This window comes from Alosa alosa, chromosome 4 (genome assembly GCF_017589495.1).
Source record: "Alosa alosa isolate M-15738 ecotype Scorff River chromosome 4, AALO_Geno_1.1, whole genome shotgun sequence".
Taxonomy (NCBI): domain Eukaryota; kingdom Metazoa; phylum Chordata; class Actinopteri; order Clupeiformes; family Clupeidae; genus Alosa; species Alosa alosa.
The window spans coordinates 18,100,721-18,115,696 of NC_063192.1; the positions used below are offsets into that span (position 1 = coordinate 18,100,721).

General features: G+C 40.8%; 2 protein-coding genes across 3 annotated transcripts in view; both read left to right on the forward strand.

Moving 5' to 3' along the window:
• On the forward strand, positions 1–11,769 carry rbbp8l (retinoblastoma binding protein 8-like). 2 transcript variants are annotated; one of them, XM_048240257.1, is made up of 13 exons: positions 1–95; positions 1,175–1,277; positions 1,577–1,619; positions 2,995–3,090; positions 3,821–3,933; positions 4,470–4,545; positions 6,614–6,786; positions 7,077–7,117; positions 7,587–7,693; positions 8,776–9,523; positions 10,816–10,933; positions 11,245–11,400; positions 11,639–11,769. In XM_048240257.1, exons 1-13 carry the CDS (start codon positions 75–77, stop codon positions 11,722–11,724), a joined length of 1,881 nt encoding a protein of 626 aa, XP_048096214.1. In that variant the 5' UTR covers positions 1–74; the 3' UTR covers positions 11,725–11,769. The 2 variants fall into 2 exon arrangements, with proteins under 2 accessions (XP_048096214.1, XP_048096215.1); XM_048240258.1 differs by having other exon boundaries at positions 6,614–6,750; positions 10,795–10,933.
• Positions 11,768–14,976, forward strand: part of hck (HCK proto-oncogene, Src family tyrosine kinase) — a 26,139-nt gene continuing 22,930 nt past the window's right edge. The window contains exon 1 of the mRNA XM_048240259.1: positions 11,768–11,843. Within this exon, the coding sequence (XP_048096216.1) occupies positions 11,834–11,843 (10 nt within the window). The 5' untranslated portion in view covers positions 11,768–11,833. The remainder of the gene's footprint in view (positions 11,844–14,976) is intronic.

Consider the following 14,976-nt stretch of genomic DNA (forward strand, 5'->3'; position numbering starts at 1 on the left):
AATAAGCAGCGAAAACCCTTGACGGAAGATGCAAAGAAAAGGAAAAGAGCTTCAGACCGAGCGAGGGCTCGCACATGTATCGACACGTACAGACGGTAGGGGGAGCTTCATAGAGGAAAAAGCATCAGGCTTTCCTGGTATCCCTTTAAACTAACTTTACTGTGGTTACTGTCCAAATGTCCTTTGAACTGTCATAGATCTGCGACTATGTTTGCTGCAATTTGTTTTGTGTTATGTATCCATTGTTGTTTTGTATCATGTGCTCATTTCCTATCTCTGAAGAATTACACAATCACCTCTGTTTCAATAGGCTGCTTTTTCTCATTGATTTCAAATCGTAACCAATCAAAGCACCTTCAAATGCAATCAAACTGTTCTCTTCTGAAAGAACACGAAAGAGTCAGAAATGTCTAATCAAATTACAGTGAAATATGATCAGCTCGTTTCAATTATAACAGGCTAACTTCAATTCTTCAGGAGCATTCAGATTAAAAAAGTACAGTCAGTGTCTGTGTTCTTTTAAACATAGAGAATGTTTCATTTCAGGCATAAGCATAACATAGCAGTGTTGACTGTGAAGAACCTTTGACTAAACGCTTGCATGTGTGTTTTTGTCCATGTCCAAGAGCAAGGAGGCCTGATGAAAATGTATGACTTCACATTGTCAAACAGGTTCTCTCTTGCACCCATTAATGCACTATTTGAAGCGTATCCCGACATGCCAATATAACAGTGTGGTGAGGAGGTAGAGACAACTTGTGCCCAAGGCATGGCTTGGGAGGGAATCAGTTGGTTATTTCATAAACACAGACAGGAGCTGTTATAACCTACAAGCCCCTTTACCAGAGTTAACTGTGTACCTATGCAGTTTTGGCTATGTTGTACAAATCAGACTGACAAAGTATTTAAAGTAATGTGTTCTCTTAGGATGATAACCGTATGTCTTATAAGAGCATAAGCAATCATTAAATGATAAAAAAAGTACTCATGAACAATGTAACCTGTTTTATGTCCAAATATGTTTCACCTCTGTATAAAATGTACAGATTCAAGTGATACTGAGATTCAAATATCAGAAAATGTTGGGAATGTTACGAAATATCTGTTGTGTTTTTACCCGAGAAAACCAGTCTGGTTACTTTTTAAAGTTTATTTTTATCTCTCCCCCTGTCAGTTTTATCCATTTCCTCTATCAAAACTCTATCACGGCTGCACGATGGAGAGTTTTGGGGAGGCACTGCAGAAACTGAAGGAAGTCTATAAGCAGGAGGTAAAAGGTAAGATGTAGTCTCATGTCACTGCTCCACCTGCTGGAGACACTGTGCAACTACAGGCACTGTAATACTCCTTCCTTTACTGTATTGCGTTGCTGTGCAATGTTAACATCTTAAAACAAATGTGTTGAAAATAACACAACTTGTGTTGTTTTTAACATCTATGTTTAGATAGGGACAACACAGTTTGTGTTGTTTCTAACACATTCATTTTAAGAGTGTAAATTACTCTGAGTGAACATTGGACAGGTGTGAAGTTCTGGTCTTTTCTATGTTTTATTCTGTTCTGTTTGCCTTCATAGGATGGCAGGAAAAAATGCTTGGATTGACAAATCAAAAGAACACGTAAGTGCATTATCCAATGTCGTGAAATAATACACAACAGTTTAAGAAAGGGAAAGTTCCTCTAGGGGTGTCAAACTTAAGGCCCGGAGGCCAGATCAGGCCTACCTAGTTTTATAAGGCACCCCAGATGTTTTAGGTGGGAAGGGAAAATTAGAAAAGAAAAAGATATTCACATTCAGTTTTTTAACAATGTTTAACAATGTGTAATAAGCAACATATCTATGGTATGATAAATTGATTAAACCTAGCACTACAAACCATCCTCTGGAAGGAAGAGGCAGAAAAAACTCACATGGAAGTAGGGTATAGCCAGGGGTGAAAGTAGTTTTTATTTCTTGGCGGTACTATCATATAGAGTCATAATGCGCGCACAGAGCCTGCGCCGAAAATTTCACTTAGCCTAATTATTTATTATTTATTTATTTGTTTATTTACTGTATTATAGTCTACTTATCAAGCATTCACTAGGACTTCTTATCACTCTAGTATCACCCTTTAACCCATCTGTTTTTGATTATGAATAAATTGCAAACACTTAATTTCAACCTTTATTTATTTATTTAGCCTAGTTACTCTGCTCGCTCCCACTTCCAATCGTTTTTTTTATATAGGCTACTGTATATCATGAAACACGTTTCTTTGAGTCATGCCTTTTTATTTGGGAGACTGCAACATACTTCTGTCCGCTAAAACACTTTCATTATTGCTGCGCAAGATCTGGTTAAGCCGTACACGCGCTGTCTGTCTCTTGTCTCTCCAGCAAAACACTGCACACATAAAACCAGAATAGGCTATTTAAACATCAACATATTTTTCTTTAGCGTGTATGTTTTTTTTTATTTGGGAGACTTTCCGAAAAACGTCCGTCTGCTAAAACACTTTGGATACCAGTGCACGTTGGCGCAATTACTGTAGGCTACTGTACGCACGCTATAGCTTGCTCGTTGTCTGTCCAGCTGCACGGGAGGTTTAGACACAATTCAGACACAGTTCAGAACGATGTATATGAAATATATTTTGGGGGAAACGTGTTGCTTCTGGTAATTTGACGTTAGCAGTTGTGTTGTCATGCTGAAAGTGCTATATTTTTCAGAGACAGTATAGTTTTCTTTCCGGTACGGCGTTCCCTCTCCAAATATTTTAGTGGTACTCCGTACCGGCCAGTACCGGCTTACTTTCACCCCTGGGTATAGCAGTATATGACAATATGCAGAAGAATGCTAATGACCATGACAGTGACGGCCCTCATGAGGTCTCATTCCAAAAAATCTAGCCCACTACCTAATATACACTCTTGTGCTCTAGTGATTTAGTTCATCCAACAAAATGAGTTGTGCATATGAAAAGCTTAATGACTTGTCATTGTCTTGTACAGTGATGCAAAACGAATTGAGGAGCTCCTCGGTAGGAACCAGCAGCTACGAGACCAGCAGCGCTCTTTGACTGAAAACATCAAACAACTTGAGAATAGGTGGGAAGTGTATCTCTCTCTTTCTCTTTCTCTCTGTATGTGTGTGTGTGTGTGTGTGTGTTATGCAGAGGATTTGGGTGTAAAGCCTCTGCTATACTTCAGGGCCGACTCTAGGGCAGTGGTGGGCAGAACAAACATTGTGTTTTGCCCACCCAAACAAAGCCTAGGTTTTTAAATAACATGCAAACACACAGTGACAACATTTCAATAGCAATAATACAAACACACACACACACACACACACACACACACACACACACACACACACACACAATATATGAACATTACAATAGATACAAATTGACAGTTATTGTGGTTAAAAAAGTGGTAGTTGTAATACCTATATAATAACTATAATAACAGTGTCACAGGGTGATTTGAGGAAAGAGGACCGATACAGACTAATCTTTTAGACCATTAGTAATTAAACAAAATCAGTTAGTGTTCTATCATCCTGACTGTTGTCAACCTCTTGAATGAATGAAACTAAAAAAAAAAAACATCTCAACCAGCTGTTTTTGTTAAGGTTGTTTTGATTCAGTTTGACCACAGTTTCATGTTTGCTATGTTGCCCCAATATTTCTACTAGCCCACCTTAATATACTAGGCTAGAACCGGCCCTGCTATACTTGTTAAAGGGAGAAAATAGGGTAAATGGAACAATAGGGTGGTGTTGTAAACGTGAAGGTGAGGTCCTGTTGTGTGTGTGTGTGTGTGACCTTCATACTAGGTTGCGGGCAGGGCTGTGTGACCGTTGTATTGTGACGCAGGATGTGGCCAACAGAAGGCAGCAGGAATATGAGAAGTCTCAGCTCCAGAGCCTCCAGCACATCTCAACCTTAGGTAGCAGCCCTTACCAACTAATGGTGCAATCCATTTGTCCAATGTGCTCGTCTTACGAGTAGTAAGTTGTCCGAAAAACGTATTATTACACGGTATACAGTATTTTGAGTATATATAGCATTTACATAGGCTATATTATCTGAGTTTGCTTAAAATAAAACTGTCAACTCTCCAAGTCACTTGCCTGCTAGTCAGTCACAGACAGTGTTCCTAAAGTACTGCCAGGGAAGTATAAATGTGCCAGAAGTTGTTGAAGCAAAATGACAATTTGAATTACCAGTACAGTACATGTTTTCAATAAAAAATAATTGTAACATCACTTCATTTTTTTCTGCAATGCAATTTGACGGAAATTGAAAAAAGAACACAGCATATGATTATGAAGTTCATGTAATATACACATTTAGGGACAGAAAACAAAATCTCTGAAATTCATAAATATTCTTCAATAACTTCTGGCACATTTATGCCTCCATACTGGCATAGCTTTGATTGACATTCAACTGACAGCCCTGATTCTCCTCCACTCCATGTAGGGAGGGAGATAGCCACACTGAGAAGGGACAACAAGAGACTGTATGAGGAGGTCAAGAACCTGCGTACAGCTCTGAGGTGAGCCCATCTCCCCTCCAGCTTCTGAGGAGTTGCCTACAGCAGTGTTTCTCTAACTTTTTCAGACCAAGGACCACTTAACCAATAAAAAAACCCCACACGGACCACCTAGCTTGCTTAATGTCTTTGCACCTTGCTTATTGTGTCAGAGGATTCATATGATTTAAACTGCTGTAGCTTATACATAGGCAGTAGAACTGTTTGGATTTGCATACAAGTTGGTTCAATATTGCAAACAACTCATCTATATTATATTTTACCACGTCTGCTCGCGGACCACTTGAAATAGCTTGCTGACCACCAGTGGTCCCCGGACCACACTTTGAGAAACACTTTTCTCTGTAGGCCCTACGGTATCCACCCCTGAGATCCAGTATTAGAAACTTTATTAGTGGTGATATGTGACGTAAATAGGTGAGGGAAACAATAGATGTTTCTGTAAATAGAGCAGGGGAAATAATAAGCATTGAACACGTCAACATTTCTTTCCATAAGTATACTTCCAGTGAGGCTAATCGTATGAATTTTTCACCAGACGTTATTAACTCAGGTAATCCACACATATAAAAAAAAAATCCAAACATTAAAGTCCATAAATAAAGTGTAATAAAGTGGAATGACACAGGAAAAAAGTATTGAACATGCATACTGGCATTTCTTAAATACTTTGTGGAAAAGCCTTTGTTTGTAATGACAGCTTCAAGACATTTCCTGTATGACGAAACGAATCAGTCGCAGTATTCAGGTGTGATTTTGGCCCATCCTTTAAACAGATAGTCTTTAAATCTTGAATATTCCAGGGGTCCCTCTTGTAAATCCTGATTTTTAGTTCTTCAATTCAATCTTCAAAATCAATCTTCAAATGGATTTAAGCCAGGGCCTTGATTTCCTTTCTTTGAAACCTTTGCTGTATGCTTTGGATTGTTGTCCTGCTGAAAGGTCGACCCACATCTCATCCTCATCATCCTTGTGGATGGCAAGATTCTCCTTGAAAAAATGGCTCCATTCCTCATTACTTTAACTGTATGAAGTCTGCCAGTACCATGCGATGCCTCCACCTCCAAACCTCACTGTTGGTGTGGTATTTTTAGGGTGATGTACAGTGCCATTTCTCCTCCAAACATGATGTGTAGTATGCCATCTAAAAAGTTAAATTTTGCAGACTACATTCACTCAGTATTTCTTAGGCTGGTCCAAATGTTGCGTGGCAAACTTTAAACAAGCTTCAACATGTTTTTTCCTCAGTAATGGAGTCATGCGGGGTGAGCGTACATAGAGGCCATGGAGGTGGAGTGCATTACCTATGATTTTCTCTGTAACAATTGTACTTGCTGCCTCCAAGTCTTTCTGGAATTTTCTCTGACTGGTCCTTGGCTCTTAGGCTACTCTTCTGTCTATCCTTCTGACTCTCTGGTCGGAAATATTGTGAGGAGCTCCTGTGCATGGTCAGTTGATGATGCAGTGATGTTCCCTCCACTTGCAGATAATGGCCCCAATGCTGCTTACCGGAATATTGAAATGCATCTGTAACAGTTCCATCGATATGTTTTGCAACAATAAGGTTGCGAAGGGAGAGCTCTTTGCTTTTATCCATCATGAGATGTTTTTTTTGTGGTGACGAAAAACCTTTTTATAGCCCATCGATATGTACTAACCCAGCTTATATTAATTTGCACAGATAGGAGGGATAATTACTCTCTACCTTGTTACAGATTCCAGCTCGTTCCTTGCCTTGGTGTATTGCTTTTTCTTAGTGTGTTCAGTACTTATGGACTTTACCTATGGACTTTTTTATATGTGTGGATTAATACTCATGTTTGGTGCAAATTTCATGTGAATAACCTCACTGGAAGTATACTTACTGAAAAAAATGTTGATGTGTTCAATACTTATTTCCCCTGCTGTATCTGATTCAGGGGTATCTGAATCTATTACCCCACAAATTGTGCAATCCTGTGTACAGCTATGTGGTTTATTTGTATTATTTTGAAAGACACGGGCCATGATCACAAACAGATCAATTGTTTTTTTTCTCTCTTTCCTATGAATGTGTTCACTGTTGTTTTAGGAATCAGAATGGGCGCTTGGCTGAGACAGCATCCCCAGAAGTAAAGCGGTCACCAACACCAGGCTCTCCACTGTCTCTGCTGCTTAGTGCTGCCCAAATGTCTATCGCTTCACCAACAGGGGGCACCGTCCAAAAGAGTGAGGCAGGGCACAGCGGCCTCTCCATGACTGAGGGTTTTAACAGCAGAGAAACACTGCAATGAGCAATGACCATTTACACAAGTGTAGTGTGGACGTTCTGAACCGAGTTCTCAACGACACCATTTCCTCACACACACACACACACACACACACACATATATATATATATATATATGGAAATATAAATAGCTAAATATTTAAAATAATATAAATTAAAATTGTTGGTTATCAGTTGGTTTTAGGATTTTTTCATAGATTAATTCATTCATTATCCAATTATATACTCATTGTGTATGTGGTCTGTCTTGAATCTTGTCATACAGACAGCAAGTCTGTGGATGGAATGAGCCAGCCACAGAGTTTTGTGAGTGTCACGCACACTCACACACACACACACACACACACTATGACTTCAACTTCTCTTGGTGCTATGGCTTAAACTTCTCTGGGTGTTCTCAAGGCTTATGTTCTGTGAACACCGCCCCATCTTCCTACCAGCTCATGGGCTAATGTCACAGGCTCCTATGTGGAAACATCCCCTTTTTACTCTGTTACCTCACAGCCAATGAAAGGGATCATTTCAAAAAGATGATATTGTGTAGGCCTATATCATAAAATTACCAACGTCATCAGAGGTCAGCTTTTTAAATTAAGCAGTTCCATATAATTAACAAAAACATACATCTCACATGGCTACTGTCACCACTCTCCCTCAGAGGTATTATATCAAAACCTATATAAGCTTTCACGCTGGGTTGTTTTACGCATGAAAAGGAATTGGCTCTCAGTAAATTCTCTCTGAGGATGATGGATGACTGTGCTTATCACAACAGGAGCTGAGTCAGTACAACACCCCTCCTCTCTCCCAGCCGTCACCTCTCACCGAGGCCTGGAGGACGGTGCAGAACATCGGCCGGAAACCCCCAGCTCCACAGAGAAGGTAGTCTATTCTACTACTACGTCACAAAGAGCAGGTGTTATTTTCAGAGGCGGACATCCCGGGTTCAGAAAGTAAGTCCTCCCAAATATTTGATCCAACCATTTAGTAAACCAGCTCATCCTAATTAGCAGCCAGGTAGATTAGATAGTTAGTGATATTGCCTGTGCTGGGGTGGTGGTAGTGTAATGTTTAAGGAGCTGGACTAGCATGCAATAGCTAGTAACCCAGAATGTTACCCAGCAGCTATGGCCGCACTTTTACTTTCTGGACCCGGGATGTCTTAGCCTAGAAATCTAGACGCGCCCAGGGCTAGTCTAGCAACTCTCCGTTGGCTTGTGAGCTCCAGAAATCGAAACTCAATCAGGCCAATGAAATCGTGTATAGAGTCGTTAGGTGGGCTTAACATAATGATTGATGGCAGAGTTGCAACGGTTTGGCTTGAATTCCCTGCTACTTGAAAACAAATAAGATAAATGTTGCTGTTGGCGAACAGTGTGGGAAACGCATGGGACTCGCTGTCCTATTGCGTGCAGAGGGAATTTGAAAGACAACTGATTATCCCGCCCCTCAGACTGAGCACTGCGAACGGTGAGTGCCCAGACCCTACATTTTAATGTGGGTCTGGCTCGTCAGGCTAGGGATGTCCACCTCTGGTTATTTTGTATACAGGACATATAGGGTGACCAGATTGTGTCCTCGTTTTGGTTTGTGAAAAAAGAGGGCACAAGAGAAAACACTGCTACAAAAGGCTATTTTAAACTAATTTATGAACGACAGAGAGAAACGCAATGCAAATTGGGTGTACACACTTTTGAAGCTCTAGAAGAACAAAATCCTGGACGATTTTTAGGTCTCAAAAAGAGGACATGTCCTGGAAAAAGAAGACATCTGATCACCCTAGGAAATATACACTGGGCCTTGTTTACCATTACTAGCACTGTGCTATGACTATCATAACCAAGTGTGAATGTTCAAAGTGTGTGTTTAAATGCATACATTTCACAAAAAGGGTTTCAAAATGATGGTGTGTATACTTGTGCTGTCCCTCAGCTTGAACTTCCTTGCAACCCTTTTTTCCTCAGAGCCAGAAGCACGGATGCATCAGAAAGTTTGTACACAGCCTCAATGCTTTTGCTGAAGAACAACCCTTTTAACTCCACACCCACCACACCAGCGGAAAAATGGGGATCCTCAAAGGTCCACGCCCCGATTCCCTACCGACCACAACCCATCAAAACCCACAAGTTCCCCCAACCCTGGCAGCTGCCGGACAACCCCGACTGGGTGACCATGTCCGTCATGGCTGAGGGAGGCACGGTGATCCACCACAACCCCAAAATGCTGCAGTTGCCGGCCATGATCCACAGCACGTCCCACCAAAGCACCCAGGAGAGGGTCCTCAGTGCACAGAGATTCTGGGCTAACCTCAACCCTGCAATGAAAGGCAACGAAGATGCCCCCAGGAGCCTGTCGGAACACGACGAGGGTGTCACAAATATGGAAGAGACAGCTAGGTCTAGGCCAGCCTCAGCTTCAGAGACCAGCCAGAGCTGGAAGACTGCTGATGCAGTGGGTGTGCCAGGTGAGCCAGGTGAGGGTGTGGATGGTGTGCCAGATGACATCGTGGACAACGAAACCCCTTTAGACCTGTCAGAGTCTGGCCGTGCCAAAGCAGTCAAGAGTCCATGGGAGGCTCCGGTCAAGGCGACTCCCCCAGCAGACTCCCCCAGCTCCTCGTCCTCCTCATCATCACCACCTACACCGTCGTCATCCTCGTTGGAGTCGCCTGGCTCTCAGAGTGAGCAGAGACTGGGAGAGTTTAATTTGCAGGTGAGGAATGCAAAGGCATCATTTGCAAGGGCGGGGCGACGGACTGGGGGTAAAACCAGTACTTATTACTAGGGCCCCAAGGGGAGGGAGGGCCCTTGAAAAGTCTGGAATATATTTTATTATATTTATTATGGGGGCCCATCAGGACTGCCTATGCATATGGCCCCAGGATCTTGTGCTACGTCCCTGTGCAAGGGAGAGTTAAAATACATTGACTTTAGCTGCTTTCAGACAAGTCCTCCACAGTATATGCTCATACTGCTTTTCCACCATTTTTTTCAAACGGTGGTCCGCAGAACATGCAGACTTACACGTACTGTAGGTCTGAAAGCAGCTTATGTTTACATGCACAGCAATGATCCGAGTATTGATCTTCTTCAGTATAAGAAAATATTGCGATTATGGTGTTTACATAAGTTTTTGATAGAATATTCTATTCATACTCATGTAACACACCATAGCTCATTACTAGACAGTTGAAAGTGTCTACAGAAAATTATAGGATGTTAGAATATGATTAAGGTGTATGCATGCATACAATGCACCTTAAAAATGTGACAAAGATCAGAATTCTCATTTGGAATATTGTCTTAATCGGGTTAATATCAGAATATTAATGTCCATGTAAACGTACTCATAGATCCATTACTTTGGAGGAAGACTTGGGTATACTGGAGGTATACACTGGCTGTCTTTCCTATTATCTGTCTCAGCAGTGGCAGGGTTGGGGGACAGGAACATTTGAGTGGTGATTTGCATGTTCAAAGGCCAAAACTAGCTCTGCAACTTTTTTTGGAACTGTTTTGGGTTATTCACCTGACATGAATTAAACAATCAACAGTTAGCTTTATGATAAAGCAAGCAACATACATTTTTATCATTCCATGTGACTATCCAGTTACTTTGGCTCTTGTTATCCTATTTCAGTAAAGGGAAACATGGAAAACAATGTGTTTTGCCATTTAAAAAGATTTGTCATGCAAGTGTTGTATACGACAACTGTACATTTTATATCACATTTATGTCACTTTTAGACACTTTTTTGTATGATAAAAGTTCTTGTGTTCATCAGATATAACCTGAAACATTCCTCATAATAATGTTGGTGCCACAATGGTGTTAATTGGAAAGACAAGGAGAAGATTGCAATCTGGCGTGGTCTGGTGTGGCCTCTGGCGGTCTTGGGGAAGTTAGCAAGAAATGCTAACTTTGCTAGCAACAACTTAAACCACAGTATACAAACATTGCTACCATTTGTTATTGGTCCGCAGAATTGTGTCTCACCTATACAGGACGCTACTGATGAGGATGTCCTGGCCGCAGAGAATAGCAAGACAGACGAAATTGTGGACCTTTGTACGGGCAAAGAGAAACCGAAAGTGTCTGCATTCACACTATCTCTCCAGCCAGGTAAGATGTTACATTACATTACATTACATTACATTTAGTAGACCTTCTTGACCAAGATGTCCTTTGGATGCCCAGAAACATACAGTCTCTTTGTCTAGAATTAGCTTGTGCAGCCACAAGTACCGGTATACATGGTTGATAGGAGAGTGATTACTTTTTCATTTCTCATTTTGCATGATGACTGTATCTCTCGCTCCCTCTCTCTCTCTCTCTCTCTCTCTCTCTCTCTCTCTCTCACACACACACACACACACACACACACACACAATGTGTTCTTACCTGTCTCTCCCTCTTACCCTTGGGGGGAACAGTGGTGGTCTTGGAGAACATGAAAAGAAGTCTCTGTGCACAGAACCCCAGTGACGGCTGGGTGACGAGGCAGGAGAAGGAGAAAGAGGAGTGGGAAGATGAGGTGGAAAAGGAAGAACAAAGCAACCAGAGGAAACGACTGAGACTGGAGCAAGAAAGTGAGACTAATGATATATTCTAGTATGAAATGTTGTCTCTTTTTGTTATACAGATCACTTCTCAATGACTGATACCTACCTACAAAAGCATTCATTCATTCACAAGTGATATCAAGTCCCCACAAGCCTACACGAAACATTAAATTTAAATGTGTTAGTCTTTATTTTGTCTGTACTCTATATCAGATGGCAACATGGTTGTTGGATCATATGGTTCTGTCTGATATCTTCTGTGCAGCTCTGCAGCCACCTGGACTTATTATGGAGAAGCGGGCAAGGATGGGCGGACGGCCTAAGGAGAAAAGACCAGAGGAGCAGGGATGACCACTCACTACCAGCATGCAGTGGCTGGATGAGGACAGAAGCACTAGCCAGGCTTCCATTACAGCTTTGAGCAAAACTTAACAGATTTTCAACAAGTCGGAAAAACACAATGGCGAATGGTCAGTTTTAAATATGGGTTTTTATCTTGTTATGATAGTCATTCCAGATAAATGGAACAACAGATCTACTAAAATCTGATACGTTTCGGCAGTTTGACTTCAATTGCAGCCACCAAAAGCCATGGTAGTTAGACATTGAGGGTGTACAGAATGTGAAAGGAGGAAAATAAATCAATTATACTTTGTAGAGAGACAATGGATGACAATTTTGGGTGGAGATTGTCCACAATTATAATTATAAATTCTGCATTTATGCATTTTGTTATTGCTTGGAGTAGGCATTTGATGCCTCACCTCAAGCCAATATAATTCTGTTAGGTCTGAAAAACCACATCAGACAAGTGTATAACTTTTTTTGCGATATTTGTGAGTTAAAAAAAAAAAAAAAAAAAAAATAAAAATATATATACTGCATGCTGGTATATATATATATATATATATATATATATATATAGATATGAATTTCCATTACTCGTTTTTCATTTCGCAATTTAGAATTGCATGTTTCAGGGTTAATGGAAACTTGCCTACTGAGGGTTTTGAGCCCATGGGAATTATTCTGACTGGTCATATCAGTCACTCACATAAAAACTTTGATAATAAAATATACAATATAAGTGGACAATAAAGTGTAAACTTCAATACTATATCTGTCAGATTACTTTTTGATCAAATATCATAAGCTGTTAGGAATGTAAGCCAAGCTACTTTTTTGTATATTACTGTAGTTGACTTTTCAAACTCAGCTAAAGCTCTGCATGGCCTTCAGTATACACAAATGATCTATAGCACAGGTTTCCTGGTACCTTGTAGCTTTTTGTCATCGCCGGACCAAACAGGAAGTAATGGTCATTGTCCTTCCTCATCCTGGAGGCTATGAGGCACTAACAATGCAACACATGAGTGTAGCTTCCGCCTCATATTTTCTTTTTAGCTCTCTGGGACTGCTTTCTTTCTCTTTTTTGTGGCAAGGGTTGCCATTTTCTAAACATTTTCCCTTTCATTCTAACACACAACATGTATCTGTTTCTGTTTATTATTTCTGTTTATTTTCTTTTTCTATTGCCCCCTTTATTGTACATGGGGTTAATTTTCTGCGCAGCAAACAGTTTCACATCTTGTATTCTGCCTGGCAAGGCTTACTGTACTTTCCGTTTATCAGCTATTTTTTACCCATCTGAAAAGTGTGGTTGGAGAGAGAGAGAGAGAGAAAGAGTGGTAGAATAAAGGGAGGAAGGGATATGATCTTCCTCTTTTTAGTTGTGTGACAGAATCACACATTTTGCAATAGTGAATTTTCCATTAACACAGTATATGGGCTGTTTTTTTTTTTTTTTTTAGAAAGGGTGTCAGTGTGTGGGTGGCACTGTGACACAAATGTGAAAGGGGAAGAGCCTGTGCGAGAGCCTCGCTCAGCCAGTGCCAACCCCACCATGACTGCGCTGGCTTCCTTTGTGAGATACCGCTGCTTCAACACAGACTTCCTGTCCCCTCGTGAAACTACTGGGAGTCATCCCCTAAAAACAGGATGTGAAGTGTTGCTAAAATAAAGGAGATTTCTACTCATTTGTTTCTCCTGTCACCTGAATGTCTAGGATGGTGTGATGTTATGCAAAAGACACAGCCGTGTGGAAACCTCTTCCTGTCTTCCTGTGACGTGACGTGGGCACTAATCAGAAAGCCCACACTCGCTTGCACAGGCATGGGGAAGGGGACATGCAGGGCTCTATTACAACAACACACTAGGTCTGTCTGAAACGGAAGGCGGCTGCCAGCTGCCTCACTGCCTTCAACTGTCTAACAAGTCATCAAGGCACCAGCTATAAACTTAGTTTCGGACAGCCTAGCAAGTTAGCAACACTGAACACTCTCTTCTGTTTATTTATTGTTTGGGCACCGTTATCAAGATACTGACAGCTGACACTAAAGGCAGCATGAAGCCTTCCTGCCTTCAAAATTTGTCACAACGAAGGTATATTAAAGGCAGAATTGTATACCAATATTTGATTCAGAGATGCCTTGATGCCTTGCTACCACCAAACGCTATTTTAGAAGGCAGTTTTTTTTTTTGTTTAAGACAGGCCCACTGTTTGTTCAGTGGCTATTTCTAACCCCACAAATGTGATCATTATGCTTTTATGTGATTCAAGTCCAATCTCAAAACAGCATGTGCAAGACCTGTCACAGTATGGAGACAGCTAGATAAGGACATATTTTCTCAAGCAAATTCTAATTCAAAAGACACACTGCAATGCAGACTACACTAAAGTAATCACAACACATACAAAAGATCAATATTTTAATATAATTCACAGCATGCAGTGTTGCGCAAGAGAGGACATGTATATGACATGTAAGTTAATCTTTGTATAAATCAACCCTCCAGCTGGTATCCATGAGTTTTTCCTCTGCTCCGCATTATTAACATCATCACAAGTGCAGTTGTAAATGGTTAAAGTCTTGAGGTAATTGCTAAGTATTATCCGTGTGATCACGTCCATCATCCAAATATTCTCCTCCCTTACTAATTTTCATATGGCCTTGTTCAGTAGTGTCAGTGTTTTGCATTCACCTGAATGCTTTGAACAGGGACAAAACCACGGTGTATATTCACGTTTAATTCTAAGCAGTGTTGGGTCAGATTACTTTGAAATGTAATCCATTACTGAGTACAGACACGCCAGTTTTTGTAATTAGTAACTTAATCCATTTGGTAATGTAACATAATCTGAATACTTTTGGATTACTTTTGGATTACTTAAAAATAAAATACTCAAAAATGAAATACATAAAAAAAGGCACTGCCAAAAAATTGTTCCACCAATATTCCTTTTCTTTTTCACTTTAAAGCAACGCAATGTAATTTCTTTACCTACCACCTATAATGGCGTCAAGATTATTTAGATGCTACACTGACTTAAAAATACGTAAAGTAGGCTGGGTGAACCCAGCCTGATCTGCCGGAGATTTATTTTTCGCCCTGCAGCTCAGGCTGGAAACCTGTGCATCTTTTTCTGCTGCTTCCGTTACAATTTTGCCGGGACCAATCACAAGCTGGCTTATCCATCTGGTGCGCTATTGGCAGGTTTAAAACGATGACGATAGCGGGAGAGCCTGGAGTTTTCACGTCACT